This window comes from Hakea prostrata, chromosome 6 (assembly GCF_041222555.1).
Source record: "Hakea prostrata isolate BN-2017 chromosome 6, UWA_Hpros_2, whole genome shotgun sequence".
Taxonomy (NCBI): Eukaryota; Viridiplantae; Streptophyta; class Magnoliopsida; order Proteales; family Proteaceae; genus Hakea; species Hakea prostrata.
In genome coordinates, this window is record NC_142605.1 from 83,526 (window position 1) to 102,899 (window position 19,374).

Consider the following 19,374-nt stretch of genomic DNA (forward strand, 5'->3'; position numbering starts at 1 on the left):
TTTAAGCCCCTCTTTGGGACAGTCTGTCCCAGATGCATTTCGATGCTTGTCAACTTTGTTCCTTTGTATTTAATTCTTTGAAAAAAAAAATTTTAATCTAAAGTTCATCCGGGCCAGCTTAACCGCAACTACATTCTCAAGAGAGTTTCATAAAATTAATATAGGCGAGTTTTCGCCCTAGTCTCTAGGAGATTCAAACTATGACTTCTTATGTGGAAACGTTGATCTTTTGCCAACTGAGCCAGCCCTCGAGGTTAATTTTATAAAATCTTATGCATACAAAAAGGGAAAAAAGGTGCCCAGTTCCTGGCCCATTATGCAGGAATCTCACGCCTGATTGCAAGGACTGTACCACCTAAGATCTTGATTACATAACGGGAGGGTATACAAATGACCCATGCCAATTATAATGGTTTGGTTTGCCACACTAGTTTTGCATAACAAACCTTTTTTTTTTTTGGCCAAAACAAGAAAATTACGATTATATTAAATGAAAGAGTTAAGGTCATAAGACCTATACAAACCTTTTGCATAACAAACCTTTTGCTAGCACACAAACAGAGACGCAAAAAAAGGGGGGCGAGGTATGTTCAGGATACCCCATAGACAGTGGCAAGAATGCTGAAACAGTAATACATTTCTTCACATTACCACACATCAATATACAAGGCAGAGCTCGTTAAGAGTGGAAAAAGTTTTGAAATTCAGCCTTTGGATTTCTTCATTTTTCTAATAATCAAATGCCCCTTTAATACCCTCTAAGCTCTCTCCCATTGATAACCTGGAAGGAAAGAAAACAGAAACAAAAGATACTGGATCAGAAACATATATTTAAGTGAACACGGGCACTCCATAGCCTGCAGTGCTAAAAGGACCATTAATACGGATTTTTATTGCCGCCGGTCGTGATTACGCCATGTAATCAAAATAATATCTAACGGTCAAGAATCACATTACTATTTTCATTTTTACATTTTAAGTATTTAAAATTTACAAATTTACAAAATCATACCCCTAGACTTCAAATCCTAAATCGTTCCATTTCCCAAACCCTGTGCTCCTCCGCTCCACCTCCACTTCCTCCTAATCCTCCGGCCATCGTTGTTCCACCACCACTACCTCCAACGGGATGTTGGAGAGACCCAAAGATCATAACGTGTGAAGATTCGAAAAAACAAACAATAAGGAATTGAAGCAGTGAGATTTCAGTCAAATCGCTGGGAACAGAACATAAATTGTCTTAAAAAAGAAGAAGAGAAACTGGGGTAGCACAGTTGTAACCACCCAAAATTTGAATTACAGAGGGTATAGGACCACTAATATTCTATGGGGACCCCATAGAACCAATGATGTTCTAGAAACGAAGACAAAGCATTGAAAGCCAAATAAATCTAAAGCCATCTTCATCTACCCTTCTTGTTTTCTGGCTCTATTGTCCTCATAACCGACAATTTTCATCCGAAATAAGGGGGAAGAAAGCCTGCTTTCTTTTTTTTGTTTTAATTTCTGTAAATGAGGAACTGGAAGAGAACAGCTGAAATTTTATACCAACGCATCTCAAGATCTGTGATACGAGAACCAGTACTTCTATAGAGCAACACAGGTAACATTCAGAGGCAAAAACACGGTTTGCTCCTGCTCCAAAGTGGAATCAATAGTTTCATCAAGCGACCCACTCTACCTTCTTCTATTTGATCTCCCAAGGCTTGACAATATATTTTCCCTTGCAATATGGGTGGCTGTGGCGGTGGCGGAGGAACAATGATGATGGCCGGACGATTAAGGGAAGGTAGAGGTGGAGCAGAGGACCACTTGGGGTTTGGGAAATTAGGCGATTTAGAATTTGAAGTCGAGCAAAGGATGGGTATGGTTTTGTAAATTAACAAACTTCAAATCCTTAAAATATAAAAATAAAAATAATATTTACAAATAAATCCCACTATGTGATTCTTAACCATTCGATCTTAATTTGAATATGTGGCTGGATCATGACCGTTGGCAGCAGCCAGCAGTGGCTGCTGCAAATAAAAATCCCATTAATACCAGGTGGCCTTGGATTCAAGCCTCCTCATTCACAGCTTCCCTCCCCTTATCCATCATAGTATAAAGAAGCGAATAGACCATGGGTACCTATTATGATGCAGAGATTCACTTGAAATCCACTCCCCCCCCCCCCCCCCCCCACCCACCCCCCACCCCAAAACAAAATCCGCTAACAGCAACCACAGAGCAAACAAGCACCACTGTTTTGCCTTCAGAAAGAAGGAAAGGGGGGGGGGGGAGAAGAGAACATTTGAAGGGATAAAATATATCCATCCTAATAAAACAGACTTTTTCGGGAGCTGCCAGAAGGCTAAAAGTCATAGGCCCTTCATTCCAGACTTATCTCAATTAAGGTACGCTAGTTTTCCATATAACACCCCCAACAAACAGAGGAATGCAATGACAGCAGTCACCAACATAGGCGATGTAACCTATGGTAGTTATGACTTACAATTGAAATAGATCTAACTCTATGACCATACAGTTCAACCACCAATTATCTGAAACCAGAGTTTTCTCTAAAACAAACTAAATTGTTTGTTGGTTCCCGAGATCTAATATTAATGAGGCTCTTCATATTACCTAACATTTCAAAGAAAATTTTGAGTGAAAACATGGAAGTGCTTAAAGTCATGGAGGTCACATTGAGAGATTTGACAAAAAAAAGAATACCATAAGAAAAAGCATCCAACTTCCACTAACTGCAGTCTACACTACCTAGTATAAGCAGAGATTAGGAGATTGCCCAAAGAGCTTAACCATCAAACTAATTCTTCTGGACGTTTTGCTACCTTCATTCAGAAGTAGTTGACCCAAGCTAACAGACACAACCCTAAACATTAACTTATTTGTTCTTCCTTCACTATTTACTTCTACTCCTGTAGCATCTTATGAAGGGTAAATTTGTTGCCCCCTTGGACTATAGCAAAATTACCGATCAAACTCTGCACTTTTTAAAATTAGTATTACTCGTGTTTAACAGTGTTAAATGTCTTTTAGGTATTAATGTAAAAGGTCCATTACACCCTTCAGTCTAATTACCAAGACGATAAATTACAAAATTACCTTTACATTAAAATGACTAAACATAGCACCCCATATGGTTTTAGGAGATGGGTGAAGACATAACTTTTTCGCCCATCTTCAGTTTCCAAAGAAAAGAAGTATCCTCTGACCCCAGTGACCCAGCTAACCCCCGCCCCAGTAAGCAGTCTTATCTATGTTCACTTCTCTGCTCAAACCGTCCCTAATTGTATTACTAGCCACACAAAACCTTCCATTAACCATGCAGCTCATCTTGCCCTAAAATCTTGTCTAGCACTCCCCTGCACCTAGGCAACACCACACCCTGATACCAACTCATTCCTAGGTGGTAACTGGTAACTTAAAATGGCAATGAAAGTTACTGGATTTGAATGATAGCCTAGACCTCTTGATAAGTTGTAACCTTAGCTACCAAACATTGGGTTAGTTGACTCAGACAACTGGACCATGACAGAATCAGCAACAAATCAACATGCTACATAATTTAAAAAATCAACTTCTCCAACTTTCTCAATCTCTTGACCTTCTGCATCTATTAAAAACATATAATAAGAGGAATATGGGTAAATAGAGGGAAACCCTGTTAATCAACAAAATCATACAAATTGTTAGAAATCAGTACTTGTGCATGAAAGCACTGGATTGGATTTATATCTGTTAACTCCTCCGCTTGGATTTGCTAATGGCACAACTAAACCCATGTCCAGAAGACGTTCATCTGTCTCTGCACAAACAAGTCAGGCATCAAGAATCGTCCATTCGCCACAATTTTTTCTTTACATGATAATGCCCCACCTGATATTCATTCTACATTTCTACTTACGTCATTTCATGAGAACTTGATAGTAATTAGCAACAGGTAATCAGACGTTGTCCTTCCGTCATCTATTAACCCTTCCCTCCCGTTTCCAATTTAATATTAGAATAGTCGACCGAGCAAGGGAACCTATTGATGTTTGATTCTCAGTGTATTTTTATCCTAGTTGAATCCCAATGAAAAGAAACATAATGGTAATTGCTGTTGAGAACTAAGAAATTGAACTTGGGAAACCCTTCATCAGTCAGTTTCTTCACTCTTCAGCTGTATTTCTCTCAAAACTGAGACAGATCCCTCAAGAGCAGCCGGAACTTGTACATGGAAGGGGTGAATATGAACTGCTACTCAGTATTGGTTTTGGCGTATTAACTCAAATCACCAATTCTCTGGTAATATTTGTCGGGGTAATATCAGCTGGGTTGGGGTTTGCAAGCTGTATTGGTGAAAGGTTTAGGTAAGTGGTCATGGCTTTAGGTTCAGATTCAGAAATTAGGAGGAAGTAGGGAAGACAGGGGCAACTTGGTCATATTGGTCAAGAAAGAAATAGTAATATTCTACAACTCAAGGCTAGTTTGGGCACTTGGATACTTAGTTCATTTTCTACATTAAATCATCAAAGTTAGTTCATTTTCTACATTAAATCATCACTTTGATGTTATTAAGAATAAACGAAGTTCATTACTTCAGACCACATTCTTCAAAAATAATTGAAATTTTAGAGAAGGTAGAGGAGGATAGTTGAGACACCCTGCTGTGAACAGGAGCTCCCACCAGAGCAGCCAATAGAAGTACTCAGATTATAGATCTTTAACTGCTAGACCAATATGAAGGTTCTTCAATTGCAACTGTGAAGATACTCAAACCATAATGCCACCCATCAATGTCTTGCCCATTTACATGCCAATGAGTACCCCAAAGAACCAGCCTGGGGGAAAAGTTTTTGTAATTTAAAAGCTTGAGATTTCCATTGTCTAAGTGATGTGGGACAAAGCACGAAGAAAAATAGGCGAAAACACTGTTCAAGTTACCCTTAACATGAACACTGTCACCACTCCATATTTGACTTATATGGGAATATTCTTAAAATATTTGTTTGGCCAAGATCAAATTACATGGTGGCTTTGTTCATAGGAGATAGAAGCTTAGTTTAGTTTTTATTTTAGTTATACTTGTATGTGGCTGAACCATAAGCCCAGTAGCTTTTACTTAATAGGATTGATTCTATGGTTACTGGCTACTAAGATAGTAATTCCTACATTAAGTTTTGTAAGTTCCTATCTTTTTTCAAAGCTTTGTTAGAGCTACAAGTGGGTCCTTTCATTGAAATAGAAACATATTTTGGAGAAATCAAATATGCAGGCCACTGCTTATAACGTAATCTGTCATCAACAGCTGAGATAGCTACGGTTGGAAGATCCAGCCAGAGGTGACCCCCCATCCCCTACCCCACTTTCTTCTTCTATCTTCTCTTTTGCTTCCCTTAACCTAATTAGTTTCCAATTTTATTACTGCTGCCATGACTGCCACAAGCTGCTGCTGCAACTCTCTTGGAGCTCAGAACAGAGCCACCAATTAAGCCGAAGACTGTTTCTTCTGTAACAAATCAAAAAGAGACATTCTAAATCCTGCATATTTGCTCCAGCCTTGGCTTTCTCCTGCAACTTTGTTCTTCGATTTCTCTCCAACCTGAACTCTAATCCAAAAGAGATTCTGAGGACTGATTCAGATCAGCAAAAGCTCCATCTGATCTCTGATTTTAGCCTCAGATTCAACTGGTTGCAAGTTTTCACTGAATGTTTTATTTTGGGATTCCCTTCATAGCTCAGTTATTCCATCAGAATTGGCTAAGCTTTGGAGCACAATACTGACTCAATCCCTGCTTCAATCAATTCAGGTTTGACACCGATGCTGTCAGAATAACATAGTATTTGTTACCTTCTATTTTTGGCATCACATTCAAATTCTGATTTGCTTCTATTTTGGTTTTCTGCTTGAGTTTAAACAACACACTTGGGTTCAAGAAAGTCATTTAAGGTGGCACAGTCACGTTCAAAAGAGACCTGTAAATGCCTCTTTATGGAGAAGTGCTTCAATCCAGATTGAAGGAATTAAAAGAGCTAGGGGCAGACCTAAGATTACCTTAAGAGAAGTTGTGAAAAAGGATATGCAAAGCTTAGGTCTTATATCTAGCATGGCCTTAAACATAGCTGATTGGAAGGCAAGAATCCATGTAGCCAACCCATTTAGTTGGGAAAGGATTGTTGTTGATGTTGAACAACATACTTGGGATTGCTGGGTTCAGTGTTGTGTCAATTTAATTACCTTGAAAAGGAATTAAGAGGCATCCACCTAACCTTTCAGATAAACTCAAAGGTTACCCCAAAGTGACCACAAAAGGAAAATGGCTGAACCCAAATTTGCCAGAAAAATCCAATGGTTAAGGCCAGTAAACCCACTTGCAATTGACACTGCATTAGAAAAAGCATCACCATTCTAGGCCTCAGCCTATGTACAGGTCAGTTATAAACATCTACTCATGTGTAAAGAACTCTGCCTTAGCCGAAACTGATAACTCAAAAGAAAACTTTATTTACTAATATATATCCCTCATCATCATATCATTGATAACTCCAAAGAAACTCCTTTCTTAAGTAATGGAAATCAAAACTGACTTAAGTTGCTAAGAGAAATAGAGATGACTCAGTTGTACATTATTAAGAACTTCAAACTTTTGTTTGAGGTTGATAAGACTCTAATAGGGGTAGGGAAAGTGCTAGGGGATCAAACCCATCCAAACATGTGGGGGACAGGATCAGCCACAGGGACAGTTGGCAGAACCCCATTTGGGAGCAACCACTCCCAGGCTGTCCTACATGGAAAGGGGGGTTTGTTAGTTTGTCAGGGGTTTTGTCGGGTCATTTCAGGGGAGAGCCAGTAAAGAGAAAGGAGAAATTAATTGAGTAGTGGCTAGGCATGCTTGCTAGCGGGGATGGGAAGACTCTCGGGTGAGTGGACTGGGGAGTTTACTTGGGAGTAATTGTACGTTACTGCAGTCATGTAATGATGTTGGTCTCTTGATGAATGAATATCAGTATTCAAACCATAATCTGTTACAAACCCAATTTACAATGCCCAAGTGGGGCCCCCATTACCTAACCTAGGGGAGTACGTAATAGGGAAATCCTCAATACTTCCTAACCTATCAGAGTCAAAAGAATAAATATCACATAAATTTATTGATTACTATTAACACGTAACAGCGTCTAGATGTAGTCAATTCTAACACAACAGCATTTATCACCTTTATTCTAAGTTTATGTATTGTTTAAGTTTGTTCAAATTTTGAGTCATAAATAGTAATCAGCAATACAAGTCAAGTGATGCCGAAACAACAAAGAATCAAGGCTCAACAGAAGAATTGATTGAAAATGGAGAGCTCTCTCTCAAAAGTTTCTTCAAAAAACAACAATATTCAACTTTTCAAAAAGATGCACAAAACATGATTTTATAAAGCCAATCAGCCAAGAAACCCTAAAACGAGAAAAACGCAATATTATGAAAATGCCACTGAAAACAGTAAAATGCCCAAAACGATCCCGAAACGCGAAAAACGACACCCATCACCGCAAAGCAGTGAGTCCTTCTCACAAGCTTGTTTCGAATCAACATAACGAATTTCATCCCATTCCGAGTCCAAGACCCTAGGTTACCCTATGTGCCACCCAATATGCATCATTCTCCCCTACTAGGAAAAGATTCATCCTCCAATATGCTTCATCCTCACTCGTATCAATCACTTCAGGTGTTGATTCTTTTGAATGATAAGGAGACAGATCTACTACATTAAAAGTGCCAAAAACATTGTACTCACCAGGCAGTTCATTCTTGTAAGCATTATCATTTATGGGCCCAAAAACTTTGAATGGCCCATCAGCCCGAGGGTGTAGTTTGTCAAACCTACAAGCTGGGAACGCTCTCGTCGAAGATGAATCCATAGTAAATCACCATCTTTGAAGACAACCCTTTTCCTGCGTTTATCCCCTTGTTGTTTGTATTTAATATTCCATTTATTGATACGACCAAAAAAATTGTGAATGCAATTCTTTGATCTGCTTAGCTTGCCATTCTAGATCTGAACTTTATTGCTTGTGAGCTGGCAATGGTGTGAGGTCTAAAGGAGCAATCAAATTACGCCCATAGACTATCTCAAAGGGACTCTTGCCCGTAGTGCAATTTTATGACCTGCTTGAGGTATCACCAAGTCCCATTGTCGCGGACTATCTCCAATCAAACTGCGCAACAACTTTCCCAAGGCTCCAATTGACATCTTCTGTCTGCCCATCTGTTTGAGGATGGTGAGAGGAGCTGAACTGTAGCTTGGTTCCCAACTGTCTCCACAAGGTACGCCAAAAATTACTCAACTTGACATCACGATATGAAGTTATGGACTTTGGAACTCCCATGCAACTTAACAATTTTCTGCAAAAACAAACGAGCCACCTACTAAGCATCAAAGGTGTCCTTATAGGGAACAAAGTGTGCCATCTTTGAGAATCTGTCTACAACCACCATGATGGAATCTTTACTCTGCTGTGTTCTTGGTAAACCCAAGACAAAATCAAGACTGATATCCTCCCATGGAGCAACTGGAACAGGTAGGTGCATATATAAACCAGCATTAATACTTTTGGTTTTTGCCACATGACACACCCGACATCTTTCCACAAGTTGAGTCACATCTCACTTCATCTGAGGCCAATAAAAATGCTTACACAACAAGCCCATAATCTTATCCACTCCAAAATGCCCAGCCAGACCTCTTGCATGACTCTTAATAATGAGGGCCTCCCTTAGAGAGCACTAAAGTATACACAACCTATTACCCTTGAAAAGAAATCCCTCCACAATCTGAAATTGTTGAAAGTGACCTATTTTACACTTCTGGCAACTGTCTCCAAAATTGGGATCATCATCATTTAGCTCTTTAAAAATGTCGAATCCTAGAACTCTCACCTGCATAGTGGAAGACATTTTATGTTTGATGGCAAAGAGAAAACTTGAAGAAATTCCACCCATTTCATATGTCTAGAATTCAGTTTATGTTGTCCATTAATGTACTTCAACGCCTCATGATCAAAATATAAATTGAACTCCTTTGAAACTAATTAATGCCTCCAATGCTCCAAACTTCTCACTATAGTATAAAATTTTGTCATAAGTTGAATATCTTCTTTTGGCTTCATTCAACTTTTCACTGAAGAATACCACAGGTTTGATTCTCTGACTCAAGCATAGTTGTCAAGGCGTCGCCTAATTGTCGCCTCGGCGTCCGGGTGCCTTCGAAGCGCCTCAAATCGGCATCGCCTTATTTTTAGGCAATAAGGCGACCGCCTTAGGGTATGAGGCGTCACCTCAAGCCCCTCGGACGCCTTATACCTTAAGGCGTCCACTTTTTTTTCTTTTTTAAATCACATGAAAGATGCCAAATTGAAGGCATATATTGAATTACTTATTAGATTCCGATTGTAAAGTATTTATTGTTTGAACCTATATGCATATTTATAATGACGCTACATGTGATCAAAATAAAAACAAACAAAATCGAAAGAGAATAAGTTCTTGACTCGAATCTCACACTCTCACTCTAATCCTAATCTCTTTCTCTTTTCCTCTCTTCTTCTCTTCGATTCCCGCGAGGACACTCGGCAAGAAGTGGCCAGCGACAAGCGACTTCTTCTCTTGGTTTCTTCCTGCGACTTTTTATTTAGGACCTACTATGTGTGGTTTGTAGCATGTTGGATGACTTGAGGTAGGCTAATATTAGTTTTTTATTATATAAGATATGATAGATTTATAATGGATTAGAGTGAATGAGATGTACACAAAAAATTTCACTTAAAACGCCTCAACGGCCTTAAAAGCGCCTCGGAGGGCGCCTCATCAACTCATTGCCTCAACTAGCTTGAACCGCCTTGTATCGCCTCGTCGCCGTGACAACTATGGACTCAAGACACCCCCAACACGAATTCCTGAAGCATCACAATGCACCTAAAAAAACTTCATTAAAATCTGGCAGCACTAAAACTGGGGCTTCAATCACTTTCTGCTTCAACAAATGGAATGCAGCTTCCCTTAAAACAATCCATAACAGGTGTAATGATGGTGCTAAAATTGCGAGTAAACCTATGATAAAATTATGCCAGCCCATGAAAGCTATGAATCTCATGAAGATTCCTTGGCACCTTCCAGTTTGTAATTGCCTCTATCTTACTTGGATCCATTCGAATGCCATCTTTTGACACAATATACCCTAAGAAGGTCACTTGATCAGATAAAAATTGACACTTTTTTTTATTGGCATATAATTTTTGCTCCCTTAAAGTCCCAAACACTCTTCAAATACTGCAAATGTTCCTCAATGGAAGCACTATAAATCAGAATGTCATCAAAGTAAACAACAACAAAATGACTTGTAAAAGGACGAAAAAACCTGATTCATCAGTCTTATAAAAAGTGCTTGGAGCATTGGACAATCCAAAAGGCACAACCATCCACTCATATAAACAATCTCTTGTCTTAAATGTTGTCTTTTACTCACCTCCAGGTTACAACCGAATTTGGTGATAACCCCTTCTCAGGTCTATTTTTGAAAAGATAGCTGCTCCATATTACTGATCAATTAAATCATCAAATCAAGGGATAGGAAATCGATACTTGGTTGTGATTTATTGATAGCCACACTATCGATGCACATTTTCCGCAACCCATCTTTCTTAGGTACCAATAAAGCTAGAACTGCACAAGGACTCATGCTCTCTTGGACTGCTCCTTTCTCTAATAGTTCTTGCACATACCTCTGCATCTCCTCATGTTCTTTTGGACTCATTTTGTAAGCTGCTTTATTGGGGATAACAAATCCTAGAATGAAGTCAATGCAATGTTGAATGTCTCGCATAGGTGGCAACCCTGCTGGTATCTTCTGCAATACAACATCAACAAATTCCTTAAGCAAAGGCATGACTTGCAAAGGAATTTTTGGCCTATCAAAATTCTGTTCCATCACAACACATGCAAAAATCTCAGGTGCTTTAACTGCCTCCTTCTAGAACTCTGACTTGGACAACATACTATTCTTTGCCTCTTTTCTTAAATGTGAAGGACCAAGTGTAATGGCTTTACCATCCTTCTTGAAGGTGTAGGTGTTCTTGAATCCATCATGTTGTGTCTTTCTATCAAAACTACCACGGCGTTCCTAACAGAACCTGACAAGCATCCATGGGGATCACATCACACCATATTTCATCAACATATTTCTTCCCAATGGAAAACTGCACAAGGCATCTTTTTGTCACTTTCACCTCATTCCCTTTCTTAAGACATGATAGCTAATATGGTTGAGAATGATCCACTGTTGTCAATCCCAAATTTTCCACTATGGTAGTGGACACCACATTCTCACAGCTCTCTCTATCAGTCATCAACTGTAGACTTTTCCTTTACTAGTGCACTTAGTATGAAAGATGTTATGCCTAAGCCAGAATTCATCATTTGCTACAACAGTGTTTAAAACTCTTCTAACAACTAAGGACTCACCAGTATTAGCAATAAATAATCTCTTCCTCATCTGGATTATCACCCTCCTCTTCACCATCAGATTCATCAAAGACTGGGGTGTTATCCAAGTTTGGGTTATCAACTAATATCACAACCTGTCGATTTGGTCAATCAATAGCAAAATGCCAAATTCCCTGACATTTGAAACATCACTTAGCTGCAGCTCCTCCCTTACTAGTTCCACTACTCTGACCCTCTTTAGATGTTGCAGGTCTAATTTGCACCCTTAACTATTGATGGTGTTGAACTCGCTACAAAATTTCCTAATTTGTTTGGAAATCTAATCTAGAATTTGTTCCCAAAACTATTGTCCTTCCACTTTCAAAGCCAATCTGCACACATTCTCATAAGTCCAATACTGTTGCAACTGAACATCTAAGGTTTCAGATCACAGCTCTGCCAAATATCGATCAATAATCTGTTCATCTTCCTTGCCACATCACACTGCATTCACAAGCGATCAAACTCATTTGTATACTGCTCAATAGTGGAGTTTTTCTGCTAAACATTATGGTACTCAATGAACGTCCCCTGTCTATAACGAGTGGGTAAAAGATTTTTTTGTAGCAACTTCTTCATCTTATCCCATCTATTTTTGGCTTTCCTTCTCTAGCACATTGCTTCTTAACATGTTCCCACCATATGGAAGCATGTTTTCTCAAGTTAATGGCTACTAATCTAACCTTCTGAGCCTCAGTCAATTCTTTTATATCAAAAACTCGTCCTCCTGTATGTAACCAATCAATGAACTCATCAGGATGAGCCTTACCTTCAAAATCAAGAATTTCGATCTTCATTCCGATATCTAAAAGGGTTTCATGCTCTCCGATTCTATCCACAATTCAGATTGGCAAAAGCATTGACACTCTTCTTCTTCATCAGCGACGTCCTCCAATTCCTCTCCTTCTTCAAAGTGAGATTGGACCCTCAATCTAGCCTGCACTGTCATTCCAAATCTTGGATCCATCTTCTCTGCTCTTCGAGTTCTATGTCTCACAGGTCTCTGTGAGGTGATTGTTCGTCTACTGCAGGAATGCCTCCATGTCTCCTACCTCCATGAGCACCCCGCCCTTGACCACCGCGATTCTGTTCAACCATTGGTAGAAGCAACATAGCGCTCTGATAACAAAATGATGCCAAAACGACAAATAATCAAAGCCAAACAAAAGAATTGATTGAAAATGAAGAACTCCGTCTCTCAAAAGTTCTTCAAAAAACAACAATATTCAGCTCTTCAAAAAGACGCACAAAACATAATTTTATAGTGCCAATAAACCCTAAAACAAAAAACACAATCATGAAAATGCCACTGAAAACAGTAAAATGCCCAAAACAATCCCAAAACGTGAAAAAAATGACGTCCATCACCCAAAGCAATGAGTCCTTTTCACAAGCTTGTTTCGGATCAACATGAAGAATTTCATCCCATTCCGAGTCTGGGACCCTGAGTTACCCCATGTGCTATCCCATACGCATCATCAAGTCTCTATTCTGAATAGCACTTCAATTGTTTTGTTTCTACTTAAGTAACTACAAAGCAATTGCAGTGAAGACTCAGATGCATTTTGATTAATCAAGAAGAATGTTTGCTCTACAACATACCTGAGAGAAAGGCACACCAAACAAGAATATATAACATTGAAGTAGATTACATAAGTAACCACTTTACGAGCAGGATTGATGACAGGCCAGAACTGATGCTAAAAAGAGATAATAAATACCAGGAACAATAGGAGATCTGACCAGTCTGTTCAGGAAGTAGAATTATTCTTCAATTACAGAAGTTCTAGCAGATCACATTAGCACACTATGACAATTAAAGAAAGAACTAATAGGATAATTGCACTCTCATAGTAGAAGCAGCAGCAGCAGACATTGCATGGGGGATGATCGATCACAGAAATTGTAGCAGATCACATTAGCACGCTATGTAAATTAAAGAAAGAAATAAGAGAATTACTGCAGTCTCATAGTAGCAGCAGCAGACATTGCATGGAGGGTGAAGATGATGACAGAAGAGATAGATAGGGGACACGGGTTGGCTCTCTCAGCCTCTAATCCTCTCACGAGGATATACAATTGCATAAAGCAAAGTTTTCATTCATCATAAAATTGTTGGGAAGGGCCATTGGGTCTGTCACAATACATGGACTAAGCTACCAAAATGAAAGAACAGTTACACAATATTGACTTGAAGCTTGTAGAATGTTCTTGCATGATCTACTTCTGTCTAAGTAACTCCAATTCTGTTTTTATTAGACAACAATTACAAGGACAATTACTGGCTTTGCTATAATAAACAAAGATGACAGAACCATAAAAGAAAGTAAATTAATAACTAACTAGCTTGTTAGCCAACTAAACTAATAATAGAAACAAAACAACAACTCCTAAATCCCTTGATGATACACAGAATTGGAATTTCTTATGAAGCCTCAACGCAATCTGGTCTTAGGCCCCCAGAAAATCTTCTATTAACATTTGTCTAAATGCAATCTAGTCATCAGCATCCATTGATCACTTTGTCTCTATGAGTCTCATCACCCTCCTATCGGGCCGATAGGCCTCTTGGGAGCAGGAAACATGGAGGAAAGAGAAGGAGCTTACCATAACCAACTGCTTTTGTAGGGGATAAAAAGGGGCAGTTGTGAGTGAGGTGAAGGTATGAGTTGTTCTATGGGAGTCTTGGGCAGCCTTTGGCTGAGGGGCAGTTGTGAGTGAGGTGAAGGTATGAGTTGTTCTATGGGAGTCTTGGGCAGCCTTTGGCTGAGGGGGTGGCTGGCACCACTGGAACCAAGTTTCTTGGTTATTACTTGCTGTCATCGTTACCGTTTCATTGTTGTTTCATATTTTGCTCATTTGTTAGGAGGTTCCCAAATTGATATCATAGCAGATACAATCCAAAGGTAATAGGTAAGTACCAGAATGGAAAAGAAAGTGGAGGATTTGGAAAGGATGTTCAAGGTTTACATGGAGCCGATCAAAATCAGTTCTCAATCTACTAAGATCATGTAGGTGGGATGTGGGGTGCACCATCAGGCCATATGCGAGGGTTCCACACTTCCACATATAACGATAGAGAAGTTGAGATGAGACAGGATACAGTAGACAGGAATAGGAAGGAGTTTAGTAGCAAAGTTGAGTCTGCTATTGCTGCACTTCGTATGATCACCATTGCTCCAGATTCTTTATATGGTCTGGCATATCTAGAGGAGAGTAGGATCTTAAGGAAGGTCAACGAAGGGCCTAAAGATGAAATCCTTGGAAAGGAGAACAAGGCAAAGCCTGATAGAGAAGAAGAAGATAAGGTCGATGGAATAGAGAGTTGGAGAAGCAACGTCAGATCAGAGAGATCAACTGGGTGACGCGGTCTTTGGCAAAACCTCCTTGGGTGAGGGTGGTGGCAATGGAGGGAAGTTGTGGTCTATTACAACACCAAGAGTGGAGAAGCCTTTTTGCAATGTGAGGGTTACAGAGACAGTTCCACATTCGTCTCACTCATCCTCGATTGTCAACATCCCTTGAAAAGTTAGTTTAACAGAGTCAAAAGTTGCAGAGACTTTTAGGGTTTTTGTCGCAATGAAGAGACAAGAATAATCCAGGGTGAACAATGCAGAGATACAAGCAACATTTTGTCATTTACACCCAGGGAGTTTAGACCGAACAGTGCAGCTGGCCCAGGGAGTTGATTGACAAAACTAGGCCTTAAGAAGCCCCCATTAATCCGATTGCCCAACAGCCCAATTACTTGGAATATGGGCCGAAGGAGAATCAAGTTTAGGGCCTGTTAAGGGCGACAGTTTCAGGCCCAGCCCATCAGGTGGGCTAGGAAACACGCAGCCAGCGCAAAAAGCATGCAGTCCATCTGTAGAACAGTATGAGCAGGGGCATATCCAGAAAGGCACTATTCCCCCTTCTGCCTTCAACTCAACAACTACAGAGACGCAACTTGCAGCAGTGATGAATGCAGGGGAAAATCTGCCGGATAAAGCCAGCGACTGGCACTGCTCCATCACTTTCATGCAGATGCCGGTGCCAGGGAAGACAATGGCTACTGCGACTTGGATTGTGTCTAAAGTTGGGTCACACTAATCGAACAGGGACTGGGTTCAATACCTACAAAACCCTGCAAGGGAGGAGAGCTTTTAGCCAGAACATGTTCAAGGTGTGGGAAGTACTCTGAAGATGATGCAAGGGCTGTTAGAGTACAGATACTGAATGTTGTTGCATGAATGCATTCTGCCATCTCCAGGGTGTGGTCCATTTAGATCCAAGACAAGAGAATTTCCTCTTTACTTCAACGGATGAAAACTTATAGTTGAAGGTTAAAGACTTTGGCTTATCCGATTCTGTCACACCAGATGGGACGCTCAATAATATTGTAGGAAGTGCATACTAAGTTGCCCTGAAGTTCTTTATAGATCTTACAGTAAGGAGGCATGTCATACAGCTTTAATGGTGCAGAGACTAGTTATGAACATGCTAATAGGGTGCCACATTCTGGGGAAGACTCAAAAGTTGAAATTAAGAAAAAGAGGTTTGAAGAATATCCATCTGAAAATGGCACTGCTACTTCAGACTGTTTGATGCAAGATGTTAATGAAGAAAGTTAAAGGACCCTATAATACAGCATCAAGCAGCAATAGCCTCTTATGCATCTATAGCTGGGCGAGTGATCAAGCCCGCACATGTGATGTTAAAGGTGCAGGTGCCATTGTCATGTATGGTTGATGGTGTGCACTCACAGTCTTTCTTTACAACCAGTGTTATTATACATCATTCAAGGCACATGAGATTGGCCACTGCATTGGCATGGTTGTGTGGCAAGCATGTGAAGACCAAGCTTCTTATCTTACCTCACCTTGAGAACAAGGTAAATTTCAAAGCGGGTGGTAATGATAGCCCCTGAGAGCAGGACACGTGGAGGAGAGAAAAGGATTACCAGACCAACTGCTTTTGTAGGGGAAAAAAGGGAGGAGTCGTGAGGTGAAGATATCATTTGTTTATGAGAGTCTTGGGCAGCCTTTTGGCTGAGGGCAGCATGTTGCTGTAAGGGGGTGACTAGCACCATTTTAACTAGATTTCTTGCACATTTTACTTGTTGAAATCATTATTGTGTTCATTGTTCTTTCATATTTTGCGAAGTTCTTATCACAGGTCTTTGTTTCCTTTGTCTTTTTTTTTTCGGTAACATTTGTTTCCTTTGTCTCCTATGCCTTTTCCACAAGTTTGGAAGGAAGCCATCAAGGATTCGAAGTGGAATTATGAACGGCTAACATGATAGAAGAAATGCAAGCCTTAGATAAAAAGGGTACCTAGGAACTTACTCCTTACCCTGAATGAAAAAAGATGGTTGGACGCAATTGGGTATTTACAGCCAAGCAAAGGGCCAATGGCACCATTAAGAGATACAAGGAACATCTACTTGAAGAGGACTTCACCCGAACCTAAGGAGTCAACTACCATAAAACCTATGCACCTGCAGCAAAAATGTATTCAGCGAGAATGTAACTATCTTGTGCTGCCAATTCAGGTCGAATCTTGAACAGTTGAAGGTCAAAAATAAAGCATGAATGGGACCTAAGAAGTCAAGTTGGACTTGCCTCCTGGTTATCATTCCCATCTGCTACTGGTCATGTTCGCAAGTTGATGAAATCCCTATACGGCCTTGAGCATTCATTTAGGGCCTGCATTGTTCAGGGCAAAAGTTCTCCTAGATGACCCATTTAGAGAAGCAAATCAAAATTATCTCATGTTTGAGCCAAATGCCAGCCTGATTTAGTGGTGCACCAACTAATGCTTTTCTTTCATTTATTTCAAACCGATAAATCAGCATATGGCAGATGTGAATTAATGTGGCAATTCTGAGTAGTTAAAAATTGTTAGAGGACCTTGGTTTGGCCACCTTTCAATTGTTTTCAGAGAAAAGTCAACGTTCAAGTTGAATTTCACATTAAACTCATATGCTCAACCATGTATCAATTATTAATAACTGTCCAGATCCTGATTAAGGTTGACTAGCTGAACATACTACATAGCACATCATAAATGCATTACTTATTGGAAACTCACCCTGTGAATCAAGTTTGATATGTGATATGGACAACATGGCCCGCCACAAAGAGAAAGTTTGAGATTTGGCAGAAATCTCATAGCAAACTCTTGCAGTTTTCAACCTTGAAGATGAATTCTATCTAACAATATAACCAAAAACACCAGAGAAACAATACACACAGAATCACTAGTACTTGCTCACCATAAATTTAAATTTGTCTACACGCTAGTGCTTCAACCTCGTTATCAGAAGTCAATAACATGTCAAAGCTACAGTTCAGCCATTCCATTAGTATGTTGCATAACTAGCTAACCAGAATGAATTATCATCAGGGCACTAACAAAATAATTGAATGAAACCATTTCAGAACATCTAGATCAACCTACTTCTACTTCATGTAATACATTGTTAACAAACCAAACGATTCTAATTCAGAAAACAAAGCTACATTCACACTCTATACAACACTGAAATCAAGACCAAATTGCTCAATTGTTCAAAATATTCATCCAATCGCACATTATTTTAAAATCTATCCTCAAAAGTCAAAACCCTTTATCTATGAGTCTCAAAGTTCCACCACCCCATCATTGTAACAGACTCTATTTCTGTTAAGTCTTCCCAACATTTTCAACTCTTCCTCTCTTTCCACTAATTTTCACATTTTCCAGCATGGCAGCACTAAGTCACATAATTTGGATGTCATACTGCAGATTGAAATTAAAAAAAAAAAAAACATAAAATAAACTAAATCAGTAAAAAGAATACACTTACTTGTGCATGCAGTACTTAAACTCTTGGCTCCTTATGAAATCTTTTTCTCCTTCCTCAAGCTGAAAAAGTACAATTACAATTAGATGAATAAAACATGTCAATGAAGATGAGTTTTCCCGGAAACCTAGAATCAAGAAAGAGTTCTGCAATCTCCTCACCGGATCACTTTCATAGACGAGCTCATAACAAGGAGGAGAGAGACATCGGTTGGCACAATTCTCTTTCGCTATCATAGATGACTTGCACTCCCACCCCCACAATCCACTTTATATTTCCCGTTTGAAGATAATAACCAACATTGAGCATCAATAGAACAAAATAAAACCAGTCTAGAAATTAGAAATATCAAATTTTCACTTAAGTCACCTTTCAATATCTGCGTAGCAAGTTTTTTTCTTCTCTCTGACCTCAATATCCTGCAATTCATTGAACAAGGAGGAGGCGAGACAGAAAAATGAAAATTAACGAAGAAGAAAAATAGACAAAATCCTAGAGATTAGGAGCAAGATAGGTTGGAACAGAAGAAGATTACCGAGATTGGACGACCAGATTTTGCGAGAACAGCAAATGGAAATGACGAAACAACAAAGCCCAGAAGAAGGAAGGCGATGAAAAATTGCTCATGTGCTCGAAGGGCTACCGCCATGGATATGTTTAATCGCTTTTATGCTCTGTCAACTCCGACAAAGTGATTTCCAAACAGTGTACAATCGCTACCTGACTCACTGATTTGAGTAGACAAAGCATCGAAATATAAGGATGGTGATTTTTTTATTTTATAATAAACATTGCATATTTTTTACATGGATAATAAACAATGGGATTTTGCTTGGGAACAATGCCTACGTGGCATTGCTTCAGGCAGTGAACGATCCGATTTTCATTTTGAAGCTTGATTTAAATCTTGATCGCCCGTTTTTCTGCGTGCAATAAAAACTCTATAAGTGGCAATGACTTGGCTTGGTTGCAATTTAATTCAGACTGTAGAGTTGGTTAATTTTGAACCAAACGAATTATATTTCAAAAG

The 19,374-nt window shown here is 39.4% G+C and overlaps 1 protein-coding gene across 2 annotated transcripts; it reads right to left on the reverse strand.

Annotated features, from left to right (window-relative positions):
• Positions 1–219: 219 nt before the first annotated feature.
• LOC149012062 (uncharacterized) lies at positions 220–19,089 on the reverse strand. 2 transcript variants are annotated; one of them, XR_016173905.1, is made up of 6 exons: positions 18,880–19,089; positions 18,714–18,763; positions 18,506–18,611; positions 18,348–18,406; positions 541–781; positions 222–446 (listed from the first exon to the last, which is right to left on the reverse strand). XR_016173905.1 is itself a non-coding variant. In XM_089158096.1 (5 exons), exons 1-5 carry the CDS (start codon positions 18,991–18,993, stop codon positions 730–732), a joined length of 381 nt encoding a protein of 126 aa, XP_089014222.1. In that variant the 5' UTR covers positions 18,994–19,089; the 3' UTR covers positions 220–729. The 2 variants fall into 2 exon arrangements, 1 of the variants encoding a protein (XP_089014222.1); XM_089158096.1 differs by having other exon boundaries at positions 220–781.
• Positions 19,090–19,374: the final 285 nt, after the last annotated feature.

Coding starts and splice junctions, on each gene's coding strand:
- LOC149012062 (XM_089158096.1), bottom strand. CDS start 18,993: ATGGCGGTAGCCCTTCGAGCACATGAGCAATTTTTCATCGCCTTCCTT. Junction 18,407..18,505: donor TCGTCTATGAAAGTGATCCG/GTGAGGAGATTG, acceptor GTACTTTTTCAG/CTTGAGGAAGGAGAAAAAGA. Junction 782..18,347: donor TTTAAGTACTGCATGCACAA/GTAAGTGTATTC, acceptor CTTTCCTTCCAG/GTTATCAATGGGAGAGAGCT.